General features: G+C 33.3%; 1 protein-coding gene across 2 annotated transcripts in view; it reads right to left on the bottom strand.

The window, feature by feature from the left end:
• Window positions 1-15545, bottom strand: part of LOC126843616 (ras-GEF domain-containing family member 1B-like) — a 116661-nt gene that overhangs the window by 6057 nt on the left and 95059 nt on the right. For both annotated transcript variants that reach the window (XM_050581242.1, XM_050581243.1), the window contains exons 5-6: window positions 6543-6773; window positions 5753-6022 (exon numbers count right to left, since the gene is read on the bottom strand). In XM_050581242.1, the coding sequence (XP_050437199.1) occupies window positions 5753-6022; window positions 6543-6773 (501 nt within the window). The remainder of the gene's footprint in view (window positions 1-5752; window positions 6023-6542; window positions 6774-15545) is intronic.

Here is a 15545-nt window from a genome sequence, read left to right as displayed (position 1 = left end):
TTCAAGTCCTCTTTGAGATTGTTAAATAGTTTTTTCCCCTATCCTTGTACTTTGGTCAAGGTTTCTGCAGCACGAGACTGTAAAAGTGCTGAAATACTGTACTTTAACTCATAATAATTATTTGTTTGTATACATAGTTTACCACTTAACGTTCTGCAGTTGATCACCTAAACGCAAAAAATACCTAAAAAAAAAACTATTGTAAAAATAATTAGAATATACATAACTCTGAAGTATCTAGATCTGCGACCAAAAATGTTCTAAATACTGTATAAAACTAATGATCTAGGTAATTATATATTAAATGCAAAAACAAACATTAAACATTTTTTTGATTAAAAAATGACACCTGTATCATTCTTTATGCCACGACATATTAAGACATTTTTGTTATGTTTTAAAAGATTGAAAACTTATTAGTATAATGATATAAAAAAAAACCCAAAGAATAAAAAAATGTAAAATAACATTCCCCTTAAACAGATTTTTATAAACCGATTCCTGGTAAATGCAGCAACTTTATACTTATCACTTAAATGGTATTAATTTATTTTATGAAACTTCGAGTCCATTTGAGTTCATTACTAACAATATGATTGTCACTAACATTACTCCGAATTCAAAGGATATATATAATATACTGGTCCATATTAAATAATTAACTATCTTTTATCATGTCACGCTGAACAGTATTAATCAATACCTGTCACGATGAAGGATCGGTAAACCGCATAAATGTAAATATATAGGCATCATTAATATCGTCCAAGTTGCAACAAACCCACCTTTTTAAGAGTTACTAATCATTTCACTTTGTTATAAATTAGGTTTTATAATAATAGAAAAAAATCAAATATATTTTAGAACCTTGTTAATTGTTAATCGTCCACCCCCTAAATAAGTTTGTCTTTATAGGAATATCTAAAACAAACTATAGAAAAATAATTAAAATTATAGTTTTAAACCATTTGCCCTATATTTAAAAAATATATTTTTTGTTGATTGGGTATAATATATAATTGAAATTAAACAACAATAAGAATCGAAGAAAATAATATAAACTCGTATTGTAACTATAATTTTTAAGTCAATAACAAAAACCAAAAAGTATGATCAGCTAATATTTTCTCACTCTCTCTCTCTTTTTTTTTATTGTTAGTACAAAATATAAAAAAATTATTTTTTGTCTATATTAGCTATTTTTATTCCACAAATTTGCCGTGTTTTTCAAAAGAAAACACAGTAAAAAGTTCAAATATGGAAATAACTTAAGCCTACTCGAATTAGTACAGAAAATGTACAGATTGATTGTTTCCTCTTTTTTAATACTTATCCGCATACATCAGTTTCTGTTGATATGATATTTTTCATTTTTAACGTGAAAATGTCCATATATTTATTTTGGTTACTCTTGGGAGTACCTTTTTGAAATAGTAATTGTTTAAGTAAATATTAATTATGTCTTAAATTTTAATTTTGGACCGAAATTAGTTTTTACTTTATCCATTAACCACGAAAGGCACTTGAGTTTGACTAACATTTACATTTTGTAAACAAATATAAAATTACACTCAACCGCAGTACAACATTTCTTTATCTAATAATTAGTTGTCTACGTTTTAACCATTATATGGTAATGTCGACTGTTCGAAAGCAAGGATACTAATTTGACTAACATTAAGATAAGTGTAATGTTTTTGAACTAATGAAAATGATACTCAGATAAGAATCCAAATTGTCCACAGCATGCTGTTGTTTGCAGCCATACAATATATATAACTCTACCAGTAGGAATTAACTATTTTTCATTTCGTTTTACAATATATTATACTGTACAAGGAGTTTTGAACCGAATTGTCGAAATAAATCAACATAGACAGTCGAATAAGTTCATATAAAGGACCTACTGATCGTTACTGTTCGTTATGAGAAACCAAAGATACATTTGAAAAGGATATGTACAGTACACAAATTATATATCTTTAAACTTCTTATCATTATAGCATGATGGTCAAATCAGACGCGATACAGATCTTCTTACTGATAAATACTTTTTGACTTGGATCCAATAACGTATAAATGTGTCGAAGCTTTCATGGATTAAAATGTTACTATCTTTATAGTTCTTATAATTTTTACAATGTTCGGTCGTATCCGTGACATTGTCCAATAACATGTCTAAATAATCGCAGGTACGTCAGCAGTGCGTGATACGCCCTGAGTTATTTATCCCTATTGTTTATCCTAGAAGCTCAAGTATAGTATTCAGAAGAAACGGTATTTGATAACAATAATATAATATATACCATTTAATTAAATATTATATGGTTATTTTATGGTAAACAATTCGAAATCTCAACTTTTTCCTACGCCCCCGTCATATTATAATTACTAATAGAACTTAGAAGGTTTAAACGCCTTACAGTAACCGATCAAGTAAATTTGAAACTCAAGTGTTCCTTAAAAGCATCTAATCTAGGTTTCTTGAATTTTGGTTACTCCCCGGTAGAACTAATCTATTTGAACCTAAAGTTTAAACTTTGCACCCTCTACAACCAGGCGACCTTAACACATATGAAATCTATTGTGTAACATTGACAGTAAACTGCAGTTGACCACAATTCCTAATTAGCTTACATAGTTTATAGTTTATCAACGAACACTCCGCTCACGAGTCAAAAACATATGATTCTTAAAACGGTAAAAATTAAGAAATTTCGTGGCGAGAAACATGAAAAAAATCATTAATTTGTCTTTCAAAAGGTTAAAACAAATATTCCATTAAAATTACAGTGAAAACTCATATCTTCTCATCCCGAGACATTCTATATTAATAATAACGATAATTTTATTTTATCAGTAAGCCAACACGACGATCGTCACGTCGTGATTTTCACATGTATTGATCTGATGTCTGTTGCATAATTATAATTCTGTTGAAAAGCTTTTTTTTTTAAATTCGATTTGTGAGTTCAGAGAGTTAAAACGGTTCGGCAGCCGCCAAACGCGTTGCATAAAGCTGCTGGATTATTGCGCATAGCCCGCGTTATAGTTATTAGTTTTTTGCTGCTATAGTCAACGAATTTAATTAATACTAATCAATACGGAAAATTAATTATCGACGCCGTTTTTAATTTTCTACATAAATTACAGTATTATGTTTGCACGGAACAAGTATGGTTCGACAACAAAATAATCGTCCCACTGAATCGCTCAAAACTTATAAACAGCAATGCTTCGGTGCGAAGCTGAGAAAAAGAGGTATTGATTTTTATAATGATGTGTTTTTTTTGTATCTGTAAGTTTTCACATTATTTTACTAAGCAAATTGGTTGACCAACTTTAATTTTTTCACCGATCGGGTTTTTCGAGTAAATCGACAAACTCATCATATAATGAGTATAGAGCTTATTGAAAAAAGGTAAATATAAAAATAACCAAACCTAGGTTATAATATAAAAAATCATATATACAGCCTATATTGGAATTCGTCAAGAAACCATCTCATAATGGCAACGTTGGGCTTTCGTGCCCGTTAAGCTACGTGATGATGATATCGGATTGCGACGGTCAACAGTTTTTGTAGTCCCGACAGGCACAGATTCAATCGCTGTGATAAAACTCTATACACAAGAACGCCCTTTACGGTCGCTTATTCTACACAATGTTGCTCCCACTTTATATGTTTAATAATTTTCCGGTCGTTTAAGCACACACACACATACACAATACAGTATTACAATAATCTCCTATGTGGCTGTTCAATGTTTGTACTTGCGATGATCACAGGGATAATCATTTTTTTGCACTCTATATTACATATTTACTTGCATAGTAAACCGTACAAAAAAGTCATGCGACAGCTGTCCCCCTGCACCCAAGCTACTCCACTAGCTACGAGAGATACATACAATATCTGTAAGTACCGGGAAAACGATAGGAACAAGGACGTTCGGTTAAAAATGTTTCTAATATTGTGACCAGTCTTGAATCATAAAACAAATTACTCTTAAGTAAACGTAGTCTTGTCTGAAAACAAATTAATTAATATTCAGGAGATCTCACCGAACCCAAAAAGCTGTCGCACACTAGTGAACCGTTACGTTGATAGCATGCACAAGCACTTTTTTCGTCTAACGTTTTTAGAACCGAATACAAATTTGCAGGATAATATTATAATTGATAGCTCACTCGCCGGTGCCCAAATTCACAAAAATTCGCATCATATAGGCAATTTTTTTATTTCTAGGTATGATTTTCAACATTATCAGCTAAAACAATAACAATCGATTTCGATCCCAGTTTTTTTTTCTATTTGTTTTATACTGCGTTTGATTTACTGTGCTAATTGTTTACGGTTTGTGTTAAATCTTTCAGTTTGAAAACATATTTTTACAATCACGACAATATTCTTAGTCGGGTATCAGTTATTACAGTGTTGTATTTTCAGTTTTTTTTTGTTTTTATCTGAAATGTATTAGAATTATTTTTCAAACGGCTGTCACGAGGTACGCTTTGATGTGGTACTTGACACACGGTGTCATTTTACGGTGTGTAACTTTAACCATACCTACACAATGTGTAGTTCACTCGACAAGCGATTTTCCATAAATTCGTTTTTTTTGTCCAGTACTCTCTTTGTAGTTGCTATACAGTCTATTCTATGTACTGTGCAAGCTCAACGATCCGGGCAGCAATAATTTAGTACAGTAATAATAGTGATAATACATTCCTGGTGTGAGTGTATTATTTACAAAGCGAGGGCGTCGGTGCAGTGTATACATAATTACTTTATGGCTTTGCCCGACAGCATATATAAGTGTACTTAGCCGCGGATAGAAAACGTACTGGCGGTAACCCGATAACGATAAAATAAAATGTGTGTATGCGTTGAGAGTATACCGCAAAACTTCTACGATCGGCCACCAGTTAAACTACGTGTCGGCAGAAATAATGGTTGAAAAGCGTTTTTGTTTCACCTATGTATTTAATTTAAACGGCCGTTTTATAGACCTGGGCTCGTCTTTATAACACCCTCCCCCCTTACCCTCCAAAAACACCCTTTAGACCAAGCGATCATGCTGAAAAAAAATATTAATTGATAAGAGAGAAAGCTTTTGAGAGGGTGACACTAGACATATATATTATGGGCACAAGTTGTCAAAAATATACCTACATACAATATTGGCTTTATTGCTACGGTTAAATGGCTAAAAGGAGTGTCAAATATGATAAGAATTATAACTCTTCATAACTCTTTATGAAATACTCTACACACACAGTGAAAGAAATGCGATTGATAAGGAGAAGTAGGGAAAATTAGTTAATAAGTGGTACGATAGTGATAAAAACGGCGATTGATATAAAGGTACAAAGGCTTTCATTTGCTCATTTGTAGTGTAACAACTATAACGACAACAGGGAATACATAATATTTTCTTCGTCAGCTTCTACGACGATGTCAACACAGCTTTTACTCCAAAAGTCCACAACATTTTCTACCGATTGGAAACCTAAGCGGTCCGTTAAGGGTCATCGCTGCCTTTTCTGTGTTTTATCATTTTACATACTCGTGTAACGGCCACGATTTAAGATAACGGTTTATCTTAAATCGCGGTAACGGCTGACGATTTTTATTCAACCTAAACCGTAAAAACTAATACACGACGATTTATATAGTGCCGGCGAGTATAACATACACACACGCTTCAGAGAGACATTTCTCAAGACACATAACATTGTTTGGACTTACCGGCGTAAGGATGTCGGCCGACGATACGGTGGCGTCGGTACCGGTCTGCTGCAGGAACGTTTCGTACTTGTCCAACGAGGTGAGCCTGTGCAACAATGTCTGCAGCATGGCCGACACCTGATGCCGGACTGCTGGTTCTACGGACACACACTGATGAGTGATTTCCCGGACGTGCACCATAACCCGTTCGTCGCGGAAATCGTATGGGAATTTGTCCGTCCACTCGGCCAACAGTTGCACGAGCCTGGGCACGAAACGTGACAGTTGATCCTGCGAAAAGGATAACGGTTTTTTTTTTTTTTTATTAAAAATTAAACAAAAATATCGAAACGAACAAATCCGATTCAATGCACAACAGTTATATTATACTGTCATTATACATAGACAGTTTCAATATTTAATCCCAGACGACACTGAACGCGACCACGAATATAAAGCCGTAAACTCTACCAGACCCAACTATTCCCAACGGTATCTATATGTGTACAGCACATACACCACATGGGAATTTCAGCAATGCGCCTTGTTTCTCACAACTCTGGGTTTCTCTATCACCCTCTATCCAAAAGTTATTCCGAGCAGTGCAGTCATACAAAATTAATTAATTTACATAAGTAAAATTGCGTTTGTTATACTATTATTGTTTTCCAATTAAATAGTAATTAAACCATAAATGTGACTGATACAAAAAAAAAAATCCCAACACGTTATTGATTTAATAAGATAAATAATGAGTTTTCTTTCTCGTGGTTTACCATATTACAAATTGTGCGTATAAACTCTAATGTACCTTATGTTGAGGATTTTGTGCGGCCGAAACGTAATCGCCCAGCCTTTGCTGAGCCTGGCATACGGCCACGACTTTAGCTAATAGCTCATGTGGCTTAACGAAAAGGCGTGAGCTGAGAATGAATGCAAACAGGTAAGCTTGATCTGGATAGTAATCTGCAGTGGGGACCAGGTGCTGAATTAAGCTTGGCAGCGGCCCGGACAGCAAAATTCCATCTCTGTACACCAAGGTCTGAAATATAAAAATGAAAAATAATGAAATTTAACAAACAGTAAAAATGTGTACGCCTCCGAAACCTAACCTATCTGGTAATCTTGCGTTTTTTGTACGCTCTTATCATTGTTGCCAGTAAATTGCAAAAATATAAGGATGACGCTAAAAAAAATGGGATTTATAACACAAACTGTACTTTATTTTTTTTTCTTTGAAACTCTGACAAACATAACTAATAAATTATGTTAAGATAAACATGTTAATAGCATGTTATTTAAAAATAACTATTGGACATTGCCTTACCTAACAATATTTACTTGAAAGTTATTTTACATTAAAAATTATGTAAATAATTTAATTATATCATAGAATAATAATAATCCAGAGATACAATTCGATTTAGATTTATTCACGTAAAATGTTGGCTATTACCATGATAAAATGACTTTAGGTGTTTAAGTTTTTACTCTAGGGTAAGGTATTGTTATTGAAGGGTATTATTTAAATAGACCTTACAACCAGAGTTATTATTTTTAAATATAATTATTTTAAAGGTTATTTTTTATAATTACATATTTTTAACTTAGTTAAAAGTTTTTTAATCCATATTTCTCATCACTTCGCTCGGGTTAAAAAATAAATATACAAATTCTTTTTCATCGTTTATTCGAATAAAGGTTTTAAGTGAAAATTTGACCAATTATTTTGCTCACAATGAAATGAAATTCGTATTTCGCGGTATTCTTTGGTATTGTAAACGGGGTCAGTTTGTTTCGAAGCAATAGTTAAAATTATGGTTTTTCCATCACATCCACTTGATTTAACAATGAAATTATGTATGATCAAGTACTCGGCGAATGTATTGTGATCACGTGCATACGCAGAGTAGGTTATATAAATATACATGTGATTTAACACGGTGCAGACGTGATGGTAACGATGGCGGTGAATTATGGATGCGTGGACTTAGGGGAACCTACATTTTACCAGGAACGAGAAATATTTCTGTAAAACCCGTGGCATTTGTCTTTCTTATGTGAGATTTATTTTTGAGAGAGTGATAATGATCCTGACGGATACACTACGGGCGGCAAGCGGGTAACAGGGTTGATGTTGTCAAAACGGGTTAATACTACAGCACTACAGGAAAGCCAGTGTACATTAACCCTTGGGCATCAGTGCAATTTATATATATATATATATCGTGTTTTATCTTATTTAATAGTATTAGAGTAAATCCCTTAAGTTAAATTAACAAAACGTCGGCCGTCCAACGTGAACGTACTTCCTTATTTTATTTTTTAACATTAAAACACTAATTTCTAAAGACGTTTGCATACGATTCTATATTATGTTTCCCCATTCGTATAAGCAATAAGCTCCGACAGGTGACAATCGTTTCAAAATATATATTTGCGAGCGATCGAAGTTTAAAATTTACTAATAAAATAATTTCCCGAAAAACACTCGGAAATAAATAACGATTTTGCAGAAAACTCTCTTAGAAGTATTTGTAAAACATTTTCGGGGAAAAAACCGAGAAACCCCGATATTCTGAAACAATCCAACTATAAATAAACATTTCTGAAAATAAGCTGGAAAACAAAAAAGTATATTTACACAGCAAATAAACATTATTTTGTACTTTCTAGATAAAACCAATAAAATGTCATAACAAAAAAAACTCAGTTTCGGTCGAAATGTAGTTCAAATATCTGTTTTTTAAGTTTATTTTTCGAAAAAATGAATGCTTTCACAGATAAATTTTTATTTTCTTCTCCGAGAGACAAAACGTGAAAATACACGTAAACGACAAAATATACTCAAACAAAAATCATGAAAATACATATTAATCTTCTACATATTATATAATATGATATGATTTAACTATGATAAGCCTTTTGGGCTTTGAATCTGTGCAATTTAATTTGTCACACGTTTAATATCATAATAATATCAAATATCAAATTTAACGGTTTACAGCGCAGGCCATAGTATGCATACGCATACATACAAGATAACCATACTACTTTGTACAGAAGTTCACCAGAATTAGCCAAGTCGTTAAGTGATATAATCGAATTTCACACAAGTATTTAGCAACTAAAGTTTAACTTCAGAAAGCTCAATCGCGGATTACGTCGTTCTCGAGCACTTAACAGTTCGGACCGCTATATTATATAGACAATGCATCCCAGTGTCTTGGTGTTAACCGTTAACTTGTACAGTGGCATACCTACGCTATACATTCCGTTCCAGTATATTGTATACCGCGGTGTTACTTGAAAGTTTACGGCACACCAGACTTGTGTGTTGTATAGCCACTAACCACAGATGGACTCGATAATTTTCCACTTCGATCGACTGCCAACAAGCGCCAATACTAGGTATTCAACTGGCCAGCTATATTAACACCGTGCATTATACACAATAGGTTATAATATATCACACGGGCTCGTATACTCAATGGATTTCTGTAATTTTAAAATTCTCGGAAACCCGAAAATATGTCCAATTGATCACTGTCGGATATTGAAACCTGAAGGGCGACGTGCAAACACAATTTCCAAGTACCGAGTTCCGAGTAGAAACCGTTGTTGTGCATATATTGTATAAATAATATCAAAAGGATCCAGTGTATTGCAAACTTAATTGGCAGTACCGCTATCTGTCAAAAGAAATTCCCTAAAACGCATTTTACGACATTGCTGTTATATATTTTCAATAGGAAATAAACTGTAAAAAAAAAAAAACCACGGTTCTGAAAAATGGTTTTTAATTTTTTTTTTTTTTAATTTTTACATCTAGACTCACAATAACTTTTTGACAAAGTCGATTTCTCACCAAAGGTAAACTGCATAAGGCCAAAAGTTTACTCCTTATTAAAAAATCGAGAAAACACCGTAAAAATTGACCGAAGAAACACATTAATTGTTAACTATTTTACAGGTCCAATGAAAAATGTTGAATTTGTATTACAACATTTATAGCTCCTGTTAAATCTTCGTCTTTCTGGAAGTTTATAACACAGCGTTTTAGTCCATAGCCAAAACGTTTATCACTCAAACAACGTTATACTTACACAGAAATTACATATTTTCATTCGGATAGTTTTATTGAAATTATGAATCCCGGTTTATACGACTGAATAAATATTTTAATTAATTTCGACAATTTCAAACTGACTGCTTGATCGTGCAATCGTATATTTTATGGTCTATAAAATCCGTCAATGTATAAAAAAAAAAAGTACTTTGTTTGAACGCAGAAAAAACGTAGAAAATAAAAACCGGCGCAGCATGTTATTTGTACAGAAGAAATTGTCCATTTGCAGCACTATTTATTGCAACGAACAAAATAAAAAGAACGACTAGTTCTAACACATCTTAAAGTTTATGGGTAGGACTAAACTTTTTAACGTACATAAAAACATTTTTTTTTTTTTTATTATCTTACTGCAGCGTGTGGCTGTAATCCAATTTAAAATTATTGGAATAGTATACTTCGTGTAGAGATGTTTTAAATTATTTTATCCTTTGTTTTTCTTTCTTGGTAAATATTTCAAATAAGCCTAAAGCCAAGCGGTCAAAAAAGTTAACGGCCCTATATTATATGGATATTTATCATAATAAATATAAACATACATATTTATATTTTTTATATATTTTAGACATCATCGGCGAGCATGCATTAAAGACCTGAACAAAATATGGGCAGCGCAAAGGTACGTAACGTTGTTCGCCTCTCCTTTTTGGCCTCGGGCATATTACCTTTTACCCAAAAATAACTTATGGTATTACGTAATACAGGCAATACCAATGCGTTTTCCTTAAAATCAATAGTGTATGTACAAATATCTGTGTTAAACTCTTTTTGAGTGCACGAAAGTCTCTGGATTGTTCCGATTTCTGTTAAATTTAAATAGTAACGTACATATATTTTAACCTTTTTTAATTAACAATAATTTTCTGAAAACGTTGACTGGTCGATAACCAGTTTTGAATAAATAGTTGTAAAGTTATTAAATTTTAAAATTTAGGACAGGAAGAAGAGTGGAGAGTAGAGTTATTTTTATCTGCGCGCCATTTCTCAACCGCACTCCACCTCCTGTCCTAAATTTTAAACTTAAATAACTTTGAAAATCATTTTTCAAAACTGGTTATCGACCAGTAAATTTTTTTCAGCAAATTATTGTTAATTTAAAAAGTTAAAAATATATATACGTTACCATTTAAGTTTCAAAAGTTGATAAATCTCTAGAAAATACTAAAAAAGATAAAAATTTAAATATTATTTGATATAGTAATATAGTATAATCAAAATGTTTTTCAAAAATAACCACTACAAATTTTTAATTGTTTTAAAAGTAAACTAATGTAGGGCGTTAAAAGAATCACCCGGTATATATATAGATTACTATGGCCTTGATTAAATAGAAATATTGAAGGAATGTCGTTCGCCCAAAAACTAAAAAACACAAAAGTTTATTCATTGACTACACTAAATTATAATTTTGACTTGTTAGTAAAAAAAACGTCATATTATTATATTTTTTTAAGTAAATAAAAATCAGTTGGGCAGGTACGTTAATACTTATTTCCATAAACATATTTCTTTTATTTGAAAATTGTATGGATTGTTAAGTTTCATAGAAAAAGTATTTTTCTTTTTTATTAAAATATACCAATTCTAGCAAACTTTGAAGAAAAAAAATCCTTTATTTAATGTCAAGTTTAAAATTATCTGCCTTAAACTCATTTAGTTTGACGTCAAATTTTTTGACAAAAAAAAACCACGAACGACCATTGTTTATTACACAAAAATATGAATAGAAACCTGAACACAAAAAAAAAGTAATAATAATGGAGAATGTTTTTTTTTTTTATGTTACTCACAGATGAATTTGTTAATGCCACTTTTTTTTTATTTCCTGTGGGCTATGTGTGAGTGCATTGGTTATATTAATTATAAACTGTCTAGACTATACAATTATAGTAACAGTAACTATAGTTTTTCGAATTTTTAACCCAATTTTATGAAATCAAGAAGACAGTTTTAATACGCATATAATAATTAAATGGAATACAAATTCTATTCCTTTTTAATTCTATTTTAAAAGTAGAAAAAAATGTTTATTGTTGTTATTAAAAGAATGCATTTTAAATATTTGTCAACCTACACGGCTAGTGCACTACAATAGTGTTTTGTCAAAATATAAATACGGCTATGAAGTATAAAACGAGTGTTTGATTTCGGCAATCACTGCAAATATATTGCTCTTATGTTAAATAAATAAGTTGTATAAATGCGTTATGTTAAACAATATGATATCGGTATTTTTTATTCAAGACAGTAAGAGACCAGACGACAATGGTCTTTTAGAAACATGCTTAATGTATATATATTTCATCGAACGCCGTTGGGTTGTTAACAAGTGTGAAAAATCTCACGCTCTCAAAATGTGTGCAATCTTTTTTATTTTAGTGGAATACACAAAAGCTATACTAATTTCGCAAACGATCAATAAACAAATTGATTTTTTTAACGCTCCACCCAGTCAAATATTATTAGATTGTGTAAAAAAAAGAAGAAGACTATATTATTGTCGACTTGTGTCAAGTATACAATTCGTTAAAAAAAAATGACCATATAAATCGTCTTCGTACAAAATAAACGTGCAATTTCTTTTGCAAGTGAATTGATAAAACCATTTATAAACGAGCAAAAAGACGGGAGCGTTTTATTTCCTTTACTTTAAAAAAAAAATCGAACAGAAAGGTGGAAGTTTTCTGTTTAGGGCCATTCGACCCAACACTACACCGAAACCATATTGAACGTTTAATAATTCAATAAAATCATTTCACAAATCAAATTGGTTAGCGGAACATTAAAAACGGCTAACGGTTCAACGTTTGCCATTTTTCTACACAAAAAACCTTTTTTTAAAGCGGAGTCGACAACACGCTATTCTTAATTTAAAACGAAGATGAAATAAAAAAGTGTTTCATTATAAATATTCATACTAAATTAATTTAATATGAAGATGGAAAGTGGTCTTTTTTTATGGTTCAAGACGTTTTCAGATTTGACGGCGTTCGACCAAACACAATATTATGTCCACCGTCTCCTCAAAGTAGAAAACAGCCGTGTTTAATAACCAATGAAATCTTCGAAAAAAATGTTCTTTGCTATCTCCAAATCGGCAGCGTCTATAAACTTAAAGAACTTTCATTCGGAATTCCTGTAAACCCGCTCGTAACATATGCGTTAGGCGATCAAAATAACAACCCTCCCCTCCCCTCGCCCACTTTAACGTTATACGACCGTATTGATTCATGTTTCCGATCGAGTGACAATATAAAAACAAACGTTGACTTTTCACGACTCGAAATTCAAATTAAAATCCCAAAGGAACCACCGCATATAGCAGAACGTCATAAACCGTGTACACGGATGGCTCGGAGCCGTGCGGACTTGAGTGTATATGTTTAGGTCTTCCATAAACGTTTAACAAAATCTACTCGAACCGCGCGTTGGTGAACGGCGAGAAGTTAAGAGTACACAATATCGGGATTAAACATTTTAGACAAGTACATTTACCACTGTTCTGTATACCGCGCGCTTGCGACTTGTATATTGTTACAACACTTGCGGTAGTACACAGCTGGCTTCGTTAAAATAGCGATTTGTCCGTCTTAAAACCCGACGTAACGCAGCCTGAGTGAAATGAAGCATGTACACGACGTTTCGGGCTTTTACGGTTGTTCACACACCACTCGGAAGATAAAAAATCAATTAGGTCAAGTCCTCCGGCGGCAACCGCTGTTTAATATAACGCGTCGTATAACGGGGCAAGTATATCCCGAAGACGCGAAGGACCCTAGGGAGGACTACACACACACACACACAAAAAAAAACGTTAAACCTAGGACCGTCGCCGTCGCCTGAACCGTCATAAAAAAAACGCGTCTCGACAACGTCGAATATCAGAATTATTATATATACATATTTTAATGGCGAACGGCAGCGCATAATTTTAGAAATTATTAATAACTTATGGGGCGTCGTAAGAGGCGTTTGCCTGAACTTTACAGCAACCGTCTTCCCGTGCCCGTCCCCTGTGTTTCCCCCCCCATCTATTTATGTACACACCTCGAAAGTTCATGAACCGAGTCGAGGATTTTTCCAGACTATATTGTGGACTTGACCGCGGCGCGGTAATCCCACGGGCGGCAAACGCGTGTAAATATTCTGGTCAAAGTTTTCCCGTTGACCGGCGACGGCGGCAAACTACACACTAGTCCAGTGCGTCCGTTTTGCCGGCCCTAATTACATTTTATATTCGTCCGGAAACAGCGTTGACCGGAAATAACCGTTTATATTATTATTGTATCCGGTCGGAGGACAGCGTCATACGAACGACCGTGGTGTATATCAGGTCTGTTTTTTTAACGAAAAATTACCAAGAGGTACTAATAATTACAAAACTCAGAACTATTTTTTTACCGCTTAATATCTAATATTCATGGCCAACCTCGACCCTTTTTATTTAAAATAGATTATTAAATTGCATTTCATTGTCATACACTTTGTATCTGTTCGTCGATAAGTGAAAAACTTCATTGAGCAGCTATCATAATAGGCGTTTAACTTTCTGTCAAACGTTTCCCAAACTATAATTTATCTTGAGTCATAAGAGTTTAGGTCCAATGTGCAGATGCGTTCAAGAGTAATTACTATGATGACGATCTCCTATCAATTCGCATCCGCTAAATCATAGTTATAAACAACAAATAATTTATATGAAACAATATCAAATGGTTGTCCATCGATAAACAATACTATTATTTTGAGTTTGGAATATGAAATCTACCAGGATGGCTCAAAAACCTGATGTCCTTCTGAAACAGCTGACACGTGTAGATAAACTATACGTCTTTTGTTTTAAATGTTCGTTACCCTGAATTTTCTCAAATGCGGACACACTTTTAATTTTCCTCGGTGGCGGTTGCAGATGGATTTTATCTCAATTTCATCGGAACAACAACTCTAGGGATCCCCAAGTACAATAACTGAATTACCAACAATGACATTAAACCGGAGTTATGTACATTGTATGTTTATTACCCGTCGACTATATTCTATTCAGTTATTAGCCGACATTGGCGCGTTCGAGATGAAGCCAAGATTGCGTTGCAGACACAATGCGGCAGAACAACGAATCCGGGGTATGGGCTAATTTGTTCTTTTGCCTAATAAAAAAACGAAAAACAACACAATATTACCGTTAAGCCAACGTTTTATTTTATCTGCTAAGCCCTCGGCGATAACACAATGCATATACATATTATAGGCTATAGCTATTACAGTATAGACATTTGTAGGTATAAAAAATCGTTGCCGGCAGTGTGCAATGTACACGTTCGACGGATGTATACAGCGGCATCCGTTGACGATGTCCTTTGCTCAATTACAAAGCGGCAAGTACGGGTCGACAAAATATATGCGTAGTACCTTAAGAAGGTGTTTTGTAGGCAAAAGGTGTCCGGCCGTAGTACACCGTATCTCGTTCGGCGAACGACGAAGGGATTATTTGTATTTATATAGGGTTTTTTTTTTCTTAGTTTACAAACACCGTCCAAAACACTCGTCGCACAAGAAGAGCGTCTTACCCGAGCGAGACGTCCATACGAAATCATCTAGTATGAGTTAAAAAAAACAGGTACGTCGTCGGGTCCGCCGTTCATTATACCGTCATTGTGTTGTGAATTGGTATTATACCTACAAAAA

This window comes from Adelges cooleyi, unplaced genomic scaffold, assembly GCF_023614345.1.
Source record: "Adelges cooleyi isolate 19-005CV unplaced genomic scaffold, UGA_ACOO_1.1 ACOO_flye_CR_arks_rails_tigmint_CR_PRNA_574, whole genome shotgun sequence".
In the NCBI taxonomy this organism is placed as follows: domain Eukaryota; kingdom Metazoa; phylum Arthropoda; class Insecta; order Hemiptera; family Adelgidae; genus Adelges; species Adelges cooleyi.
The sequence above is the reverse complement of the archived record's forward strand: the minus strand, read 5'-3'. Positions and strand labels throughout refer to the sequence as shown.